This window comes from Ranitomeya variabilis, chromosome 3 (assembly GCF_051348905.1).
Source record: "Ranitomeya variabilis isolate aRanVar5 chromosome 3, aRanVar5.hap1, whole genome shotgun sequence".
NCBI classification, from domain to species: Eukaryota; Metazoa; Chordata; class Amphibia; order Anura; family Dendrobatidae; genus Ranitomeya; species Ranitomeya variabilis.
In genome coordinates, this window is record NC_135234.1 from 608,330,151 (window position 1) to 608,347,960 (window position 17,810).

Below are 17,810 nucleotides of genomic sequence, written 5' to 3' on the forward strand. Positions count from 1 at the left end.
TTTTTCCAACAAATTTTACAAAACCATTTTTTAAGGACCACATCACATTTAAAGTGACTTTGGAGGGCCTATATGACAGAAAATAACCAAAAGGGAAACCATTCTAAAAACTGCACCCCTCAAAGTCTTCAAAACCACATTCAAGAAGTTTATTAACCCTTCAGGTGCTTTGCAGGAATTTATAGAATGTGGAATGAAAAAAATTGAACAGTTTACCGTACTTTTTTCACAAAATTGCTTATTTAGCCCAAAATATTTTACTTTCACAAGGGAAACAGGAGAAAATTAACCCCAAAATTTGTTGTGCAATTTCTACTGAGTATGACGATAACCCATATGTGGGAGAAAACTAATATTTGGGCACACGGCAGAGCTCGGAAGGGAAGCAGCACCGCTCGACTTTTTGAACACAAAAATGGCTTGGAGTCAAGAGTGGACACCATGTCGTATTTGGAGAGCCCCTAATGTGCCTAAACAATAGAAACCCCCTACAATAGACCCCCATTTTGGAAACTAGACCCCTCAAGGAATGTATTTAGATATCTGGTGAGCACCTTGAACCCCCAAGCTCTTCACAGAAGTTCATAACATTGAGCCATGAAAACAATTTAAAAAAAAAAAAAAAAAAATCACATTATTTACTCACAAAAATGTACTTTTAGCCTAAAATTTTCGATTTTCACAAGGGTAACAGGAGAAAATGGACCCCAAAATTTGTTGTGCAATTTCTCCTGAGTACACCTATACTCCATATGTGGGAGAAATCTACTGTTTGAGCTCAAGGATGAGCTCGGAAGGGAAGGAGCGCCATTTGACTTTTTGAAAGTAAAATTTGTTTTAATCATTATCGGACGCCACCTCGCGTTTGGAGAGCCCCTTATGTACCTAAATAGTGAAAAACCTCCACAAGTGACCCCATTTTGGAAACCGGACCACTCAAGGAATGTATCGATGTGTGGCGAGCACCTTGAAACCCCAGGTACTTCACAGAAGTTTATAACTTTGAACTGTGAAAATGAAAAAATATTTTTTCCCCACAAAAATGTTGGTTTTGCCCCAAATTTTTAATTTTCACAAGGGTAATGGAGCAAAATGGACCATACAATTTGTTGACCAATTTCACCTTAGCACACCGATACCCTACATGTGGTTGAAAACAACTTTTGAGGCACTGTACAGAACACAGTAGAGAAGAAGCACCATATTTGAGTTCAGATTTTGCTGGAATGGTTTGAGAGTACCATGTCACACTGGCAGAGCTCCTGAGAGGTCAAGACAGCAGAAACCCCCGATAAGAGTCATTTAACAAACTACACATCTCAATGAATTAATCTAGGGGTGCAGTGAGCATGGTGACAACCACATGTGCCTCACAGAAATGTATACTTTTGGGCGTTGAAGAAAGAATAATTACATTTTTACTGCTAAAATGTTGCTTTAGCTCCAAATTTTTAATTTTTGTAAGGGCTAATAGGACAAAATAGACCTCTCAGTTTGTTTTGCAATTTATCCTCAGTATGCCATTATGCTACATATAATTAGGCACGGATTTGGAGGCATAGTGCAAAACTCCGAAGGGAAGGAGGTCCATAATTTAGTATAATGCAGATTTTACTGTAATGGTTCATATGAAGTTGGGCCCTAGGTGTGGGCAAGTGTGTTGTGTCTATAATATCCACCCATTAGGGACCCGTAGGGGATATAGGGTCAGCCGCCGAGGAGCGGGGGCGCCACATTGCGTCCAAGAGGGTGCCAACCTCCGCAGATAGGCAGGGAGCACCCTAGGGACGCGTAGATATCAGAGGTTTGTTTGGGTATCCCACCTTTTTGCCCATGAACATATAGGCCAATTCTAAACCCATTCCTATGTAGAAGGGTTTATTTTAGGGGTTGTGTTGGTTTGTTATTCCTAATTTTGAAATAAAGATATTATTAAATTAGTTTTGGTTTAGTTTTCTGTTAAAATACTAATTTTGGATTATCATAGTAATTCTTCTTAATGGTTCGCGGATGACATGACCCACTGGGAGAGTGGACTTTGAGGGGCCTATATATTGGAAACTTCCCAAAAGTGATACCATTTAAAAAAAACACCTCAAATAATTTAAAACTGTTCTTGAGAAATTGTTTACCCTTCAGTTGCTACACAGGAATTAATTCAAAGTGGAATGTAAAGAAAATTAAAATGTTTTCTCTAAAATCTTGCTTTATCTTCAAATTTCTAACTTTTTCAAAAGGTTAACACCAAAAACTGGACCCCACAGTTGGTTACCAACTTTCTTACGAGTGTGGTGATACCCCAAACGTAGTCAAAAGATTCTGTTTGGACAAACAGCAGGACTCGGAACAGAAGGGGCAATATTTTAATTTCGGAACCCAAATTTGCCTGAAAGATGGCGGGCACCATGTCGCATTTGAGGAGCCCCTACGGTGCCTAAATAGCAGAAACCCCACAACTGACCCCATATTGGAAAGTACACCCTTCAATGATTTTATTCAGGGGTACAGTGAGCATTTTGAACCCACAAGTACAACACAGAATTTAATAACATTAGGTTGTCATATTGAAAAAGTTCATTTTTTCCCAAAAATGTTGTTTTAGCCCCAAATTTCTCACTTTTGCAAGAGAACACCAAAAAGTGGACCTCACAGTTTGTTACCCACTTTATGAGAGCGACGACGCCCCACGTGTAGTCAAAAAGTTATGTTTGGAAAAATGGCAGGACTCGGAATGGAAGTAGCAATATTTGAAATTTGGAACACAAATTGGCAGAAATAGATTGCGGGAAACATTTGCAAAGCCCCTAAGGTGCCAAAATAGAACAACCTCCCGTAACGGACCCAGTTTTGGAAACTACACCCCTCAAGGGTTTTCGCCAGAGGTATATAGTGAGGATTTTGAACACAGAATTTGATAACATTAGGTCGTCATATTGAATATCATTATTAGTGTTGAGAACTCGCAAGTCGAGTTAGAATAGGGTGCTTGGGTTTGCACAGAGTATCCCAGGTGCTTGAATGACATGCGGGAATTGCCCAGGTATGGCAACCAATTACCACATGGTTTTTTGGCTGTCTAACAGATGCAAAGCATGCGAGATGGAGACTCGAACATGTCACTCGAGCACACGCGATACTCGGTGCATACTCAATGCAAGCAGTTGCACGCAACACTAGTCGCCATATCGGCATCATTTCGTATAAACTTTTGAAAAAAAAACCTAAACCCAATCCCAACCCCAACACTGACGGAGAAAGAATGAAAAATAAAAATTATAAAAAAAGATTAATCTGACTAACCAATAAGAAAAATACCTGCCGTCATCATCAGGTGCCGGACGGCAGATCTAGGCAGGCGCACCACACATGCACCCGCCATTTTTTTTTCATTTAGTGGAGGCGGAAAGCCAGGGGACGAAGCAAGAGGGTCTGGGGACATCATTTCTCTCTCCTCTGACATATATATCATGTTAGAAGACAGAGAAATTATTTTAATAGCGGGCACACTTTTTTTTTTTTTTACATGATCGCCGTTATTCATTGAATAACGGCGATCAAGTGATCGGGGACCAGAACATCCAGCTCTGATCATGTACTCCAAGGTCTCAGCTACCCCTGGTTTTCCCAAAAATAGGATAGGAAAAGGTTATCATTGTAGCTTCTACAAACGTATACAAAAAAAACATTTGCTGCCTAAATATGTTGACCTATGAATGGGGTAGTATATTTCAGATCTGCTGTACAGGTTACTAAAGACAAAAAAAAAAGTGCAGATTGATTGGCTAACAGAAGCTATCGGAAAATAGGATAATACAGTGTATCAATCCTATTTCTAAGAAGACACAAAAGCCATTAAGTCTCTGAACAATGAGAACTTAGATCCTGCCTTTAAAATATGTTTCCATTAAATATGGCAGCATATTCAGATGACAGATCAATTACAAGGGTAGCAAAGTAATGGTGTGGTAAAAATAAATGCATAACCAGACAATTTAGACGGGAGTCTAGGAAAGTAAAATGGCCGCACCTTTGAGAGATATAGAGAAGAAATGTACATGCAATGTGATCTCGCCTGTCAGCACCCTTAGCCTCACTCACGTAATAAATCAATTTTCCTTTTCACTATGTCTCACTATCTTGTGAAGTTTCCCTCCACGAGGCCCATTTGTCCTGTATAATTCCAACTTACAGCCTATAAAGTTAGCTAGCAAATATGACATATCCTCCGCATACACTACAAATCTAAATGGTATTAATAGTGGATTTAAAGGTTAATGATGGCTTTGGGGATGTTAAAAATAATTAGGTAAAGAATTAAGATATATTAAGGGCTTTTCATGGCTTAGGGGAGAAACGTTGAATAATGAATCAATCAATTATAATTCACTTTTAGCTTTGGACAAAATGAGATAATTGATTACAGGAGCTTTAATTACACCTGGAAAAGGCAAAATTGTTTTAAAAGGACTGCATAGTTTTTTTTAGGTCTGTGTGCCATCAGTTCTAAATTCTATGGCTTTATGTAATAAATAAGATCCAGATAATGATGATTGTATATGGAAAACAATGGAGTTATAAAAAGAGCAATAAATAATACCTACTATGTAAATATTAATGTAGGTACCAGTAACTATGTTTTTGGGTACGTGCCCACAATCAAGAAATAGCAGCGCTTTGGACACAGTGTATTTTTGCTGCGTTCAAAACACTGCATTCAATCACGTAGCTAAATCCACGTGTATATTGAACAATGCGGATTTACCGCATCCAATATATTCTCTATTGTGGAAATTTCTGTTGTGGAGACTAGTGGCTTGTAAACCCACACCGCGGGTGAGTTTATGTAATGTTTATGCTCGCAGCTGTCAGTTTTGCCTGGCTGAATATCAAAAATACAGGTGAACCCAAGCCATTTTTTATTATTATTATTATTATTATTATTATTATTATTATTTAAGAGGCACCTATTCTTGCTATTAGCAGCAGCAGGCATGATCTGATGGGAGTAGTAGCCGAGTAGCTGATTGGAGTATTAGCCCCATCAGCCGACACCAGTGACCGGAGGTAAACTTTATAACTCCGGTCACAGGCGCGGTCTCACGCTGTCATCTCACAGCATGGCAGCCGCGGCTCTCTGGCCGGTAGTATCAATCTTACCACAGATCAGAGCCGACAGCGTTTCTCACGCTGTCATGCAGATGACAAAGCGAGAATCACACGGTGTTCGGGGAGCGGCGGGGGGGGGGGGGGTGTCGAACCCAAACAGTAAATCGGACTTCATGGTGTCCGTGTTCAGTAGGTGTTCAGTAAGAACACCAAAATGTATTGTTTGGGTTTGTCCATCTCTAGTAGTGAACAGAAACAGTGCTAAAATTTGTCTGTCTTGGTGATCACTAGTAATGAGCGAGTGTACTCGTTGCTCGGGTTTTCCTAAACACGCTCGGGTGGTCTCTGAGTATTTGTGAGTGCTCGGAGATTTAGCTTTAGTTGCCGCAGCTGCATGATTTGTGACGGTTAGACAGCTTGATTACATGTGGGGATTCCCTAGCAACCAGACAACCTCCACATGTACTCAGGCTGGCTAGTAGCTGTAAATCATTCAACTGTGTCAACAGAAACTAAATCTCCGAGCAGTCACAAATACTCAGAGATCACCCGAGCATGCTCGGGAAAACCCAAGCAACGAGTATACTCGTATACTGAGTATACTCCTCATCACTGGTGATCACATCTGGTTTGGGTCTGCCCGTCAAGGCGTACATTATAGTGATGAGTGATCATACTCGATCAAGCATCAGGGTAATTGGGAACGCTTGTGAGTGCTCAAATGTCATGCTCGAGTCCCTGCCCCACATATTTTGCGGCTGTTTGACAACCAGTAAACATGCAGGGTTTGCCTGCCTTGCACAATAATGCCCTTGCCGTGTTGGCTACTGGCATTACTATGCTTGTCCAGCTGTATCTTTTCAGCAGGTATTATATAAGACCCTGTAATACGATGTGCGGCACTCTCCCCTCTAGAAGCAGTTCAGGGAGAGTTGATGTAGGAGGGAGAGCTTAGCAATATGGGCAGTGTTTAATTGCTATTGCAGTACTTTTATATTGCTGCTGCACCATTAAAACAAAAGTAATTTTCAGGGCTACAGACTGTCCTTTCTCTAGTATAAACACTGTTACCTGCATCCAGTATAGGGATAGCTGGTAGGGGAGTGATAGTTTTGGATGAGAGGCATATAGGTAGGGTTTATTGCCTTACAGTCCTTCTATAGGTATACTGCTACTGGAGCCTAAAAACAAAAGTAATTTGGAGGCTGAATATTTTCTTTTCCCCTTAATACCGGAAAACTTGCAGGCTTATATTATATAACGAAGATAAAATGCGCAAGGCATGCGGTAAGGAATGAGGAAGTCAATGTGCTGCTGATGGTGCACATATAGGCTGCGGCTGTGGGCTAGGTAAAACCGTGCCTGCCTGCTGCGGGAGCACAACAAACACGCTCATCCACGAGACATAGTTACTTGTCCTACTTTTCAGGGAAGCATGAAACACCACTCTTGAAGCCAGAAAAGGTGGCAGGTTGGATGGCAGATGATGCTTCCAGTATGTTTCCCAGCACCACCCGGTCTTCCATATGGTAAAGTCTCACTAGCAAAGAGCCTGGACCACATAATCCTCATCCTGAACCTCCTTTCTCCCACTATGGTGAGTCCAAGGAAACAAGTGATTCCACACTTGGAAACTCTAAGGAGCTCTTTACATTTCCATTTATTGATTCTTGCCTCTCGCCCTGAACGTTTCAAGAGAGACATGAGCAGATTGTGTGTATTGATGCCCAAATATTTGAGTAGCCACAGTCAGAAGATGATGATCGGGTAAAATGGCAATTTGTGTCTCAAGAGGTAGATGATGATGAGACACTTGCCAACAAGCGATGCTTTTAAGTCAACAGACTGGAAGACGAGGTGGTGGATAATTAAGTCACTGGCCTAGGTGTCATACAGAGCGAGGACAGCAGCGCGTAGGGAGATGGATCCACAGCACCGCAACAGGCAGTGGGGTGGCCAGAGGGAGAAGGCAGGCAACTGATCTCCAGAGCGCCCCATATAGCAAGTTCCCAGGTCAAGGGTTAGGTGTTCCACAGTCTGACGCTTTTTAAAGAAAGTGCAAATGATAAAAAAAAAAAAAAAACTGTCATTGCAGCCTGTGCTGTGCCAAGATCAGCAGGGGCCTAACCACTACTTGCATGCTCAGGAACATGTCATCAAGGCACCAGAGTAGGTGGTCCGAATGCCTTGATCTACAATCAGTGTCTGCGAGTGACACCCCTGTGTCTTCCACTGTGCTTCGTGTTTGCCAATTTCCACAGGCCCAAACACTAACCTGGCACATTTCCAGACTGCTTGTCCTGGAAACATTCCCGTTTAGGCTTGTGGACACCAAGGCTTTCTTCAACCTAATGGCGGCAGCCGTCCCTTGGTACTCGGTCCTCTGCCGCCAGTATTTTTTCTCGTGTGCCGTCCATGCCTTACAGTAGCACGTGTTCCATAACATCACCTGTTCTTTGACCAACTTAGTTACTGGGAAGGTCCAAATAGCAACCGACACTTGGACAAATGCTTGTGGTCAGGGATGTTATATTTCCCTGATGGCACATTGGGTAAATCTTGTGAGGCAGGGATCAAGTCAGATTCTGGGATGGCATACGTGCTACAAATGCCGAGGATTGCGTGCCCTAGTTCCATTAGGATTTGTCATCTCGGAGCATGTCATCCATATCAGTCGTAAGTTGGACGCACTGCAGCACTGCCTCGGTGAAGTGGGAACACACTCTGCTGAAGCTAATTTGTTTAGGTGACAAACAGCACACAGCTGCAGAGTTGTGTACAGATATAACAGAACAGACAGCTATGTGGCTCTCGCCATTGAACCTGCAACCAGGCATGATCCTGTGTGATGTGGCAGTAACCTGGTGGCGACTCTTAAACTTGGCAACCTTGCACATGTATCTTGCCTCACCCACATGCTCAACTTAGTGGTTCAGCAGTTTCTGAAAATCTACCTAGATTTGCCTGAGCTACTTGTGAAAATACGCTGTGTGAGCACCCATTTCTGCAAGCCAGTTACAGCTGCTGCTGCCGGTCTACCAGTACAGCAGCAGCAGTGCTTGCAAGTTCCAGCTCACCGACTCGTGAACGACATGACCACGAGCTGGAACTCCAAATTACACATGTTGGCAAGGTTGGTGAGCAGCAGATGGCAATATTTGAATACCAGCTACAATATGCCATAATGAGTGGGCATGAATGTATGACATATGCGTTCCTACAAAACTCTGAAGAATAAACCAAGATGGTGAGTGGCGACGACACCATAATCAATATAACTTTCACGCTTCCAGCAAGGCTGGAATTGGGCAGGTTAATCTTTGCGAAAAACATATGTATCAAGCTGCATACAAGGTTATCCTGGAAAAACAGTTGATTCCTTCTGCTCAGGCAATGTTCCCCAACTCCGAGGACTGTTTTTTCCAGCAGGACAATACGCCACGCCACACAGCTAGGTCAATCAAGGTATGGATGAAGGACCACCACATCAAATCCCTGTCATGGCCAGCTCAATCTCCAGACCTGAAGCCCATTGAAAACCTCTGGAATCTAATCAAGAGGAAGATGGATAGTCACAAGCCATCAAACAAAGAACTGCTTACATTTTTGTACCAGGAGTGGCATAAGGTCACCCAAAAGCAGTGTGAAAGACTGGTGGAAAGCATGCCAAGACGCATGAAAGCTGTGAATAAAAATCATGGTTATTCCACAAAATATTGATTTCTGAACTTTTCCTGAGTTAAAACATTAGTATTGTTGTTTCTAAATGATTATGAAATTGTTTTTTTTTTTTTTTTTAATTACTTTAGGTCTGCAAGCAATGCATTTTGTTATTTTGACCACTTCTCATTTTCAATAAATACAAAATTTATTGCCTGGAACTTCAGAGACATGTCAGTAGTTTATACAATAAAAGAACAATTTACATTTTACTCAAAAATATAGCTGTAAAGAAAAAATCAGACAAACTGAAAATTTTGCAGTGGTCTCTTAATATTAGTTTGAGGAGACTAAAAGAGAATCTCTTTAAAGGGAATCTTCCTATTTTTGATATCCCATCTGAGAACAGGATGATGTAGGGGCAGATACTCTGATTCCCCAAATATTTCGTTTACTGGTACTGTATAACCACGCCCACACCACTGATTGATACCTTTATATGTAGACTGTGTGTAGGCAACAAAATGCCAATCAGTGGTGGGGTTGGGGTTATACAGAGTTCATGAATCCGGAGAACAACAACTGGTTTTAGGCCATGTTCCCACTTAGCGGTTTTTCCCGCGGATCCGCGGCGATTTTGATGCTGCGGGTCCGCAGCAGTTTCCATAGCGTTTCCATTTACATGTAAACCCTATGGAAACCGCAAACCGCTGTGCACATGCTGCGGGAAAAACCGCACAGAAACGCAGCGGTTTACAACCCGCAGCATGTCACTTCTTTGTGCAGAATCGCTGCGATTCTGCACCCATAGGAATACATTGAACCGCTTACTTCCCGCATGGGGCTGTGCCCACGTTGCGGGAAGTAAGCGGCTAATGTGCGGGTGGTACACGGGGTGGAGGAGAGGAGACTCTCCTCCAGGCCCTGGGAACTATATTTGGGGTAAAAAAAAAAAGAATAAAAATAAAAAATTATGTTATACTCACCTCTCAGCGCTGCACGCGGCCGGCCGATCAGAGTTGCTGTGCGAACAGGACCTGCGGTGACGTCGCAGTCACATGACCGTGACGTCACGAAGGGTCCTTCTCGCACATCATCTTTGGAACCGGACCGCCGGGTGCAGCGCCGAGGAGATCGGACGTCAGAGGGTGAGTATAACCAATTTTTATTATTTTTAACATTACTATTGATGCTGCATATTGCTGCATATGCAGCATCAATAGTATAGGCGGAAACCCGCAGCGGAAACCGCGGAACAAACCGCGATAAATCTGCAGGGATAACCGCAGCTGTTTTGCCCTGCAGATTTATCAAATCCGCTGCGGGAGAACCCGCAGAGGGACGCCGCAAAGTGTGAACATGGCCTTACTAGTATTCTAGTGATAAAATGACTTTTATCAGCAGGAGATTATCAAAACTATAGCAAGCAGTGCAGTAAGTAACACATCGCTGCAATCGGGGTCTCTATCTTTACATTATGTTGCTTTCAGAGTGGCAAAAGTTTGATGACAGATTCCTTTTAAAAGTAATCCAACAGAAACCTGACTTTGAAAGGCTTCATAATTGTAGGCTGCCTAGATTATATTGTTTTTTCTCATTTTTTGCAATGACAACATAAGTATAATACTGAAAGTCTAACTAAGCAAAGTGATGAGAATTTAAAAATATTAATTAAACTAGTATAAGACACAAATAAAAATACATAGTTAACATGATAAATCTAATGAGATGGTCAAGAACAAAGGTAACATATGTAAATAAGCTTCTGAATAATAGAATGATGGCTTACTATAACTCTGGGGCACCAATTCTGGGTTCCGTGGTGTTTTTACTTTATAGGATACATCTCCAATATTAATTGTGTCACCTGCACCTGTAGAAAAAAAAAAATCATTTAATCTCAATTTTTATGAAGTCATTTGTATGCAAATCATGATGAGTGACTATCAGCTGCATTTCCTAACTCACATTTACATAATGTATTTAATGGGAATCTGTCAGTAGAATCAACCCTCGTAAGCAGTCTATATGGGCATGCAGATATAAAAAAAAAATATCAAAAAAACTGACCGTCACATCCAAATATAAATCAGGTACACATGAATTGGCCAATTTATGGGCTAAGCTTTCTCAAGTTTTCATATTTCTAGTGCAGTAATGCAATTCAATTCTCATATTTTTGTGTTTGCATGCTATAGCGCTATAGAGTGCTGCCTTATCTGTTTGATTGCTCTGGGCATGCAGGTCATAGAAAGTTGAATAAAATGATACCTTGATATCTGTGACCTAATTTTTTATTGCAGAGAAATCAATGTTTTTCTTACATGTAAATGAGCTGTTCCAGGCTATGGGGATGATGCTGACCTGCCTGAGAATCAGCCTCCAAAGGTCATTGTAAATTAAAGGGGCCATTACCATTGTGAGACACAGAATGACTGATACTTTGCTCTCAATCACACACAGCTCTGCAGTGAGATCAGAACTAACACAGTATAGCAAAAATGAACTTTGTCTCATTAAAGCATTTGCAGCAGCAATTGTCCTCCCACAGTGCTGTCAGCTCTGATGTAGACTTGTGCCTGATTATAACTAACACAGTACAGCAGAGCTGAACCTTGTCTCGTTGTCAGCTCTGCTGTACGGCCCCTCTCCCCTGACACTGGCTGCCTGTAATATGGAAGCTGATGCACTAAGAGGACACCTGCAGTGCAAACATAAACGTTCTCTCATTACAGAGTGAGCTCTGCAATACCGTGTTAGTTTTGATATCACTGTTAAGCTGCGTGTCAGCATAAGAGCAGAGTGTCAGTCATTACTTGGTAATGCCTCATTCATTAAAAATAAGCTCTGCAGGCAGATTATCATGCAGATCAGTGTCCAGGCCATGGATCTCAACAGCTCATTTATTTAAAAAAAAAAAACGTAGATTTCTTTGGAATAAGACATTGGATCTGAAAAATAAAGCTATCCCTTTATTCATGTTCCTATGACCTGCGGGCCCATAAAGAAGGCTTACGAGGGTTGATCCTACTGACAGATTACCTTCAAATACCCTTTTGCCCACCGTTACCTTAATATTGAGGACTGATCCTCTGTTGCTTACATGGATGAGGAGCCATGCATACAAGGATAGGGATGAGGAGCCATGCATACAAGGATTTCAATGAGGAGCCATGCATACAAGGATAGTGATGAGGAGCCATGCATACAAGGATAGTGATGAGGAGCCATGCATACAAGGATAGTGATGAGGAGCCATGCATACAAGGATACTGATGAGGAGCCATGCATACAAGGATAGTGATTAAGAGCCGTGCATACCAGAATAGGGATGAAGAGCCGTGCATACAATAATAGAGATGAGGAGTCATGTATACCAGGATGGGGATGAGGGGACAAAGCATACCCAGCTTATACTTAAGTTAATACTTTTTCTCAGTTTTTTTTATGATAAAATTAGGTGCCTCGGCTTACACTCGAGTACATATGGTATGCTTTTTACTGCTAGGTAATCTGATCTGTATTCTGATAAATATGGCATGTATAACTGTGGCTATAGATCAGAACCAATAGTAGAAGTAACTGTGAGGAAGATATACAACTATGGATGCATGTACACGCTGCGTTTATACATCGCTTTTTCAGTGCAGATTTGTCACAAAACCTGAAGGGTTTCCCAATGCCAGCAAATGAGAATCTTCACATCTCATGCACACATTGCTTATTTGTGAGTTCCAGATTTGGTGCAGATTTAACCCCTTAATGACCAAAGCCAAATGTTACAATTTTGACCACTGTCAGTTTATGTGGTTATAAGCTTCAACGTATTCCACTGACTCGGAGAATGTTTTTTTGTGACATATTGCACTTCATGATAGTGGTAAAATTTCTTTGATATGACTAGCGTTTACTTGTGGAAAAAAAGGAAACTTAATTCTTGTACCCTTAAATCAGAGAGATATGTCACACAAAATAGTTAATAAATATAATTTCCATCATGTCTACTTTACATCAGCACATTTGTGTCAGGAAGTTATAAGGGTTAAAAGTTGACCGGTGATTTCTCATTTTTCCAACAAAATTTACAAAACTTTTTTTATAGGGAGCACATCACATTTGAAGTGACTGAAGGGCCCATATGACAGAAAATATGCAAAAGTGACACCATTCTAAAAACTGCACCCCTCAAGGTGCTCAAAACCACAAGTTTATTAACCCTTCAGTGCTTCATAGAAACTGAAGCAATGTGGAAGGAAAAATTAACATTTAATTTTTTTTTTAAATTTACTTTAGACCTAAACTTTTTTATTTTCAAAAAGGTAACAGTAGAAAATGGACCCCAAAATTTGTTGTATAATTTCTCCTGAGTACGCCGATACCTCATTTGTGGGGGAAATCTACTGTCTGGGCACACGACAGGGCTCAGAAGGGAAGGAGCGCCGTTTGACTTTTTGAATGTAAAATTTGCTGGAATAATTAGCGGCCACCTTGTGCATTTGGTGACCCCCCGATGTGCCTAGACAGTGGAAATCCAACAAATGACCCCATTTTCTAAAGCACAACCCTCAAGTATTTTATATATACACTCACCGGCCACTTTATTAGGTACACCATGCTAGTAACGGGTTGGACCCCATTTTGCCTTCAGAACTGCCTCAATTCTTCGTGGCATAGATTCAACAAGGTGCTGGAAGCATTCCTCAGAGATTTTGGTCCATATTGACATGATGGCATCACACAGTTGCCGCAGATTTGTCGGCTGCACATCCCAAAGATGCTCCATACAAGGCAGGATGGATCCATGCTTTCATGTTGTTTACGCCAAATTCTGACCCTACCATCCGAATGTCGCAGCAGAAATCGAGACTCATCAGACCAAGCAACGTTGTTCCAATCTTCTACTGTCCAATTTCGATGAGCTTGTACAAATTGTAGCCTCAGTTTCCTGTTCTTAGCTGAAAGGAGTGGTACCCGGTGTGGTCTTCTGCTGCTGTAGCCCATCTGCCTCAAAGTTCGACGCACTGTGCGTTCAGAGATGCTCTTAGGCCTACCTTGGTTGTAACGGGTGGCGATTTGAGTCACTGTTGCCTTTCTATCAGCTCGAACCAGTCTGCCCATTCTCCTCTGACCTCTGGCATCAACAAGGCATTTCCGCCCACAGAACTGCCGCTCACTGGATTTTTTTTCTTTTTCGGACCATTCTCTGTAAACCCTAGAGATGGTTGTGCGTGAAAATCCCAGTAGATCAGCAGTTTCTGAAATACTCAGACCAGCCCTTCTGGCACCAACAACCATGCCACGTTCAAAGGCACTCAAATCACCTTTCTTCCCCATACTGATGCTCGGTTTGAACTGCAGGAGATTGTCTTGACCATATGTCTACATGCCTAAATGCACTGAGTTGCCGCCATGTGATTGGCTGATTAGAAATTAAGTGTTAACAAGAAGTTGGACAGGTGTACCTAATAAAGTGGCCGGTGAGTGTAGTATGACACAGAATTTGATAACATTAGATCGGCATATTGAATAGGTCATCATTAGTGTTGAGTGCAAAGGCTTGCTACTCCAGTTTGCATCGGGTGCTCGGGAAAGCACCGAGTATCGTGGGTGTTTGAGCGACATGTTAGGCTATGTGCACACGCTGTGGAATGGTGTGTGGATTTTTCCGCACTGTTTTTGGTAAATCCGCAGGTAAACCGCACTGGGGATTTCCTGCGGTTTTTCAGCGGATTCCACCTGCGGATTTCTATTGAGGAGCAGGTGTAAACCACTGCGGAATCCGCACAAAGAATTGACATGCTGCGGAAAACAAACCGTTGCGTTTCCGTGCATTTTTTCCGCAGCATGTGCACTGTGGATTTTGCTTTCCATAGTTTTACATGGTACTGTACAATGCATGGAAAACTGTTGCAGATCCGCAGCGTATGCACATACCCTTAAAGTCGACTTTCCTGAAAATGGAAAATTCATTTAATAATGTTTTGAACATATCTGATTGCATATTGAGCTTCATTGCATATTATTTTGTCACTCTCTTATGAATGATGAAAGTAGCTATGAAGTTCCTGAAATCTCAAGCATATGTTGCTTATTTTAATTTTGAAGATTTGAAGTAGTTATATATCTGCAGCATATTTTTTGACCTATAATTTATGTTCTTTCTTTTTATTTATTCATTTTCTTCATTCTGTTTACTACATCCCATGTGTGCGTGTCTGTGTGTGGGCGGCGAATATGTGTGTCTCTATGCGTGGGCGGAGAATATGTGCGTGTCTGGGTGTGGGCGAAGAAGACATGTGTGTCTGTCTATGTGTGTACACATGCGACGTGTGTACTCAGGCGTCGTCTGATGGGACTACTCCCCCCATCCGGCTACGTATTTTGTCACATATAACAGACAGCATGAGCCGATGATGGAAGAATAGTCACCTCATCCGGCGCCTTCAATTGTAAAAAAAAAAAAAAAAAAAAAGATTCAAAACATTTACATATTCACATACAAAATACATACTCACCGTACACATAATCCCCAATTCCCGTGTCTCCTGCAAACAATCAAAAATAATAAACCAACATATACTCGCCTTTCTGCCGTAGTCCATTTAATACTGAGTGTCCCGCATTAATCTCACCCGGCCGCCAGCGATACCCTAACAGGAAGCGATCACTCCCGCAGAGTATCACTGAGCCGCCGTGAGTTCACTGGAGTTCATCAGCTGATCAGCTCTGGTGCTCTCACTTACGACACTGCTGCATTGGAAAGTTCTCACATAGCGGTAGTGCCGTAAGTGAGAGCACCGAAGCTGATGAACTCCGGTGAACTCTCACAGTGGCTCAGTTATACACTGCGGGAGCGATTACCGGAGGCCGGGTGGAGAGGTCACATCTCTCGATGTGACTGTTCTACATGTGAGATCGCAGTGGGACACTCAGTATTTGGACTAAGTTGGAAAGGATAGTATATGTTGGTTTATTATTTTTTGATTGTTTGCAGGAGACGAGGGCGTCGGGGATCAGTTAGTATGGCAAATTTACAGTGGGTACGGAAAGTATTCAAAACCATTTAAATTTTCACTCTTTGATTTCATTGCAGCCATTTGGTAAATTCAAAAAAGTTCATTTTTTTCTCATTAATGTACACTCTGCACCCCATCTTGACTGAAAAAAACCAGACTATGGAGAGTTTATTATACCATATGGAGGACTATGGGACGTGCAGTATACTGTATGGAGGACTATGGGGAGTGCATTATACTATATGGAACACTATAGGGAGTGCATTATATGGAGTACTATGGGGTGCATTATACTGTATGGAGGACTATCATGTGAATTATACCGAATGGAGGACTATGGGGACAGTGCAGTATACTGTATGGAGAACTATGGAGAGTGCAGTATACTGTATGGAGGACTATGGCAGTACATTATACTGTATGGAGGACTACGGAAGTACAGTATACTGTATGGAAGACTATGGAGAGTGCATTATATTGTATGGAGTACAATGGGGTGCATGATATTGAATGGAGTACTATGGAGAGCATTATACTGTATGGAGGATTATGCGGACTGCATTATACTGTACGGAGGACTATAGGGAGTACATTATACAAAAGAGGAGTATGGCAAGTGCAGTATACTGCATGGACTATTGGGTGCAATACTGTATGGAGGACTATGTGGTGTGCATTAAACTGTATGGAGGACTACGCAATGCTTTATACTGTATGGAGGACTATGGGGAGTGTATTATACTGTATGAAGGACTATAGGGAGTGCATTATACTGTATGGACTATGGGGAGTGCATTATATTATATGGAGTACTATGGGGTGCATGATATTTAATGGAGTACTATGGGGAGATTTACACTGTATGGAGGACTATGAGGACTGCATTATACTGTATGGAGGACTATGGGATGCTTTATACTGTATGGAGGACTATGGGGAGTGTATTATACTGTATGGAGGATTGTGTTGAGTGCAGTATACTGTATGGACGACGATGGGGGTGCATTACACTGTATGGTCTATGTAGAACTGAGGAGTGCAGTATAGTGTATGGAGGACTAAAGGTAGTGCTTTATACTGTATGAAGGACTATGGGAAATGTATTGTACTGTATGGAGGACAATGGGGAGTGCTTTACACTATATGGAGGACTATGTGGAGTGCATTATAATATATATGGAGGATTATGGGGTTCATTATACTATATGGAGGGCTATGTTGTAGCAATTATATTTGGAGGGCTATGCAGGGACCATTATAATAATAGGAGGGCTATGCGGGGGCCATTACAATATTTGAAGGGCTATGAGGGAACCATTATACTGTATGCAAGCAATTCAGTCTGAAGGTTTGTGTGGGGTCCATCATATTGTGTGAAGGGCTGTGTCAGAGACATTTTAGTGTTTGGAGAGCTAGTGGGGGCCATCATACAGTGTGGTGAGATGTAGAGGCCATTATATTATATATTATATGTAGGCCAATTATACTGCATGGAGGGCTGTTGAGGTGGGGTAAAGTAGGGTCATCATACTGGCGTCTAGAGTACTGTGGAGGAATTCACTGTGGGGGTATCATACAGTGTTTGGGGGCATTTTTGTTGGCATTATACTTTATGGGTGAAATGAAAGGGGAATTTAGGGCTTTAGTAAATGGAAAATTACTTTGTAAAGGCTGCAAAGTTGTGAGATATGCTCTTCAGTGACCCTTCTAAATTTTCTTTTTTTGGGGGGACCAATTAGAACTTTTGCTATGGGGCCCTATGATTTCTATGTACGGCCCTGATTACAGCCATCTGCTTCCCATTAACAAAACGCCTTTTAAACACTACTTAAAGCAGAGCCTAACAGACCACGGCAGCTGGTAGACCAGGAGGTCGTTATTTCACTATAAACAGGCCGTGTCTGCGTTGTGGGAGTCGAAGCGGTGAGAGAAGGAGCCCCCTCCCACTTTTAACCTTCTAAATTAACTATTAAGGTCAGGGAGGCTAGGGTTAAATCCTACACCTGCAAGCTTTGATTAGTGCACCTG

At 41.9% G+C, this 17,810-nt stretch overlaps 1 protein-coding gene across 4 annotated transcripts in view; it reads right to left on the bottom strand.

Moving 5' to 3' along the window:
- The window catches only part of VWA8 (von Willebrand factor A domain containing 8), a 523,579-nt gene that overhangs the window by 491,794 nt on the left and 13,975 nt on the right, over positions 1 to 17,810 (bottom strand). For 3 of the 4 annotated variants that reach the window (XM_077297318.1, XM_077297319.1, XM_077297320.1), the window contains exon 3: positions 10,556 to 10,639. In XM_077297318.1, the coding sequence (XP_077153433.1) occupies positions 10,556 to 10,639 (84 nt within the window). The remainder of the gene's footprint in view (positions 1 to 10,555; positions 10,640 to 17,810) is intronic. The other variant, XM_077297321.1, reaches the window with a different exon arrangement.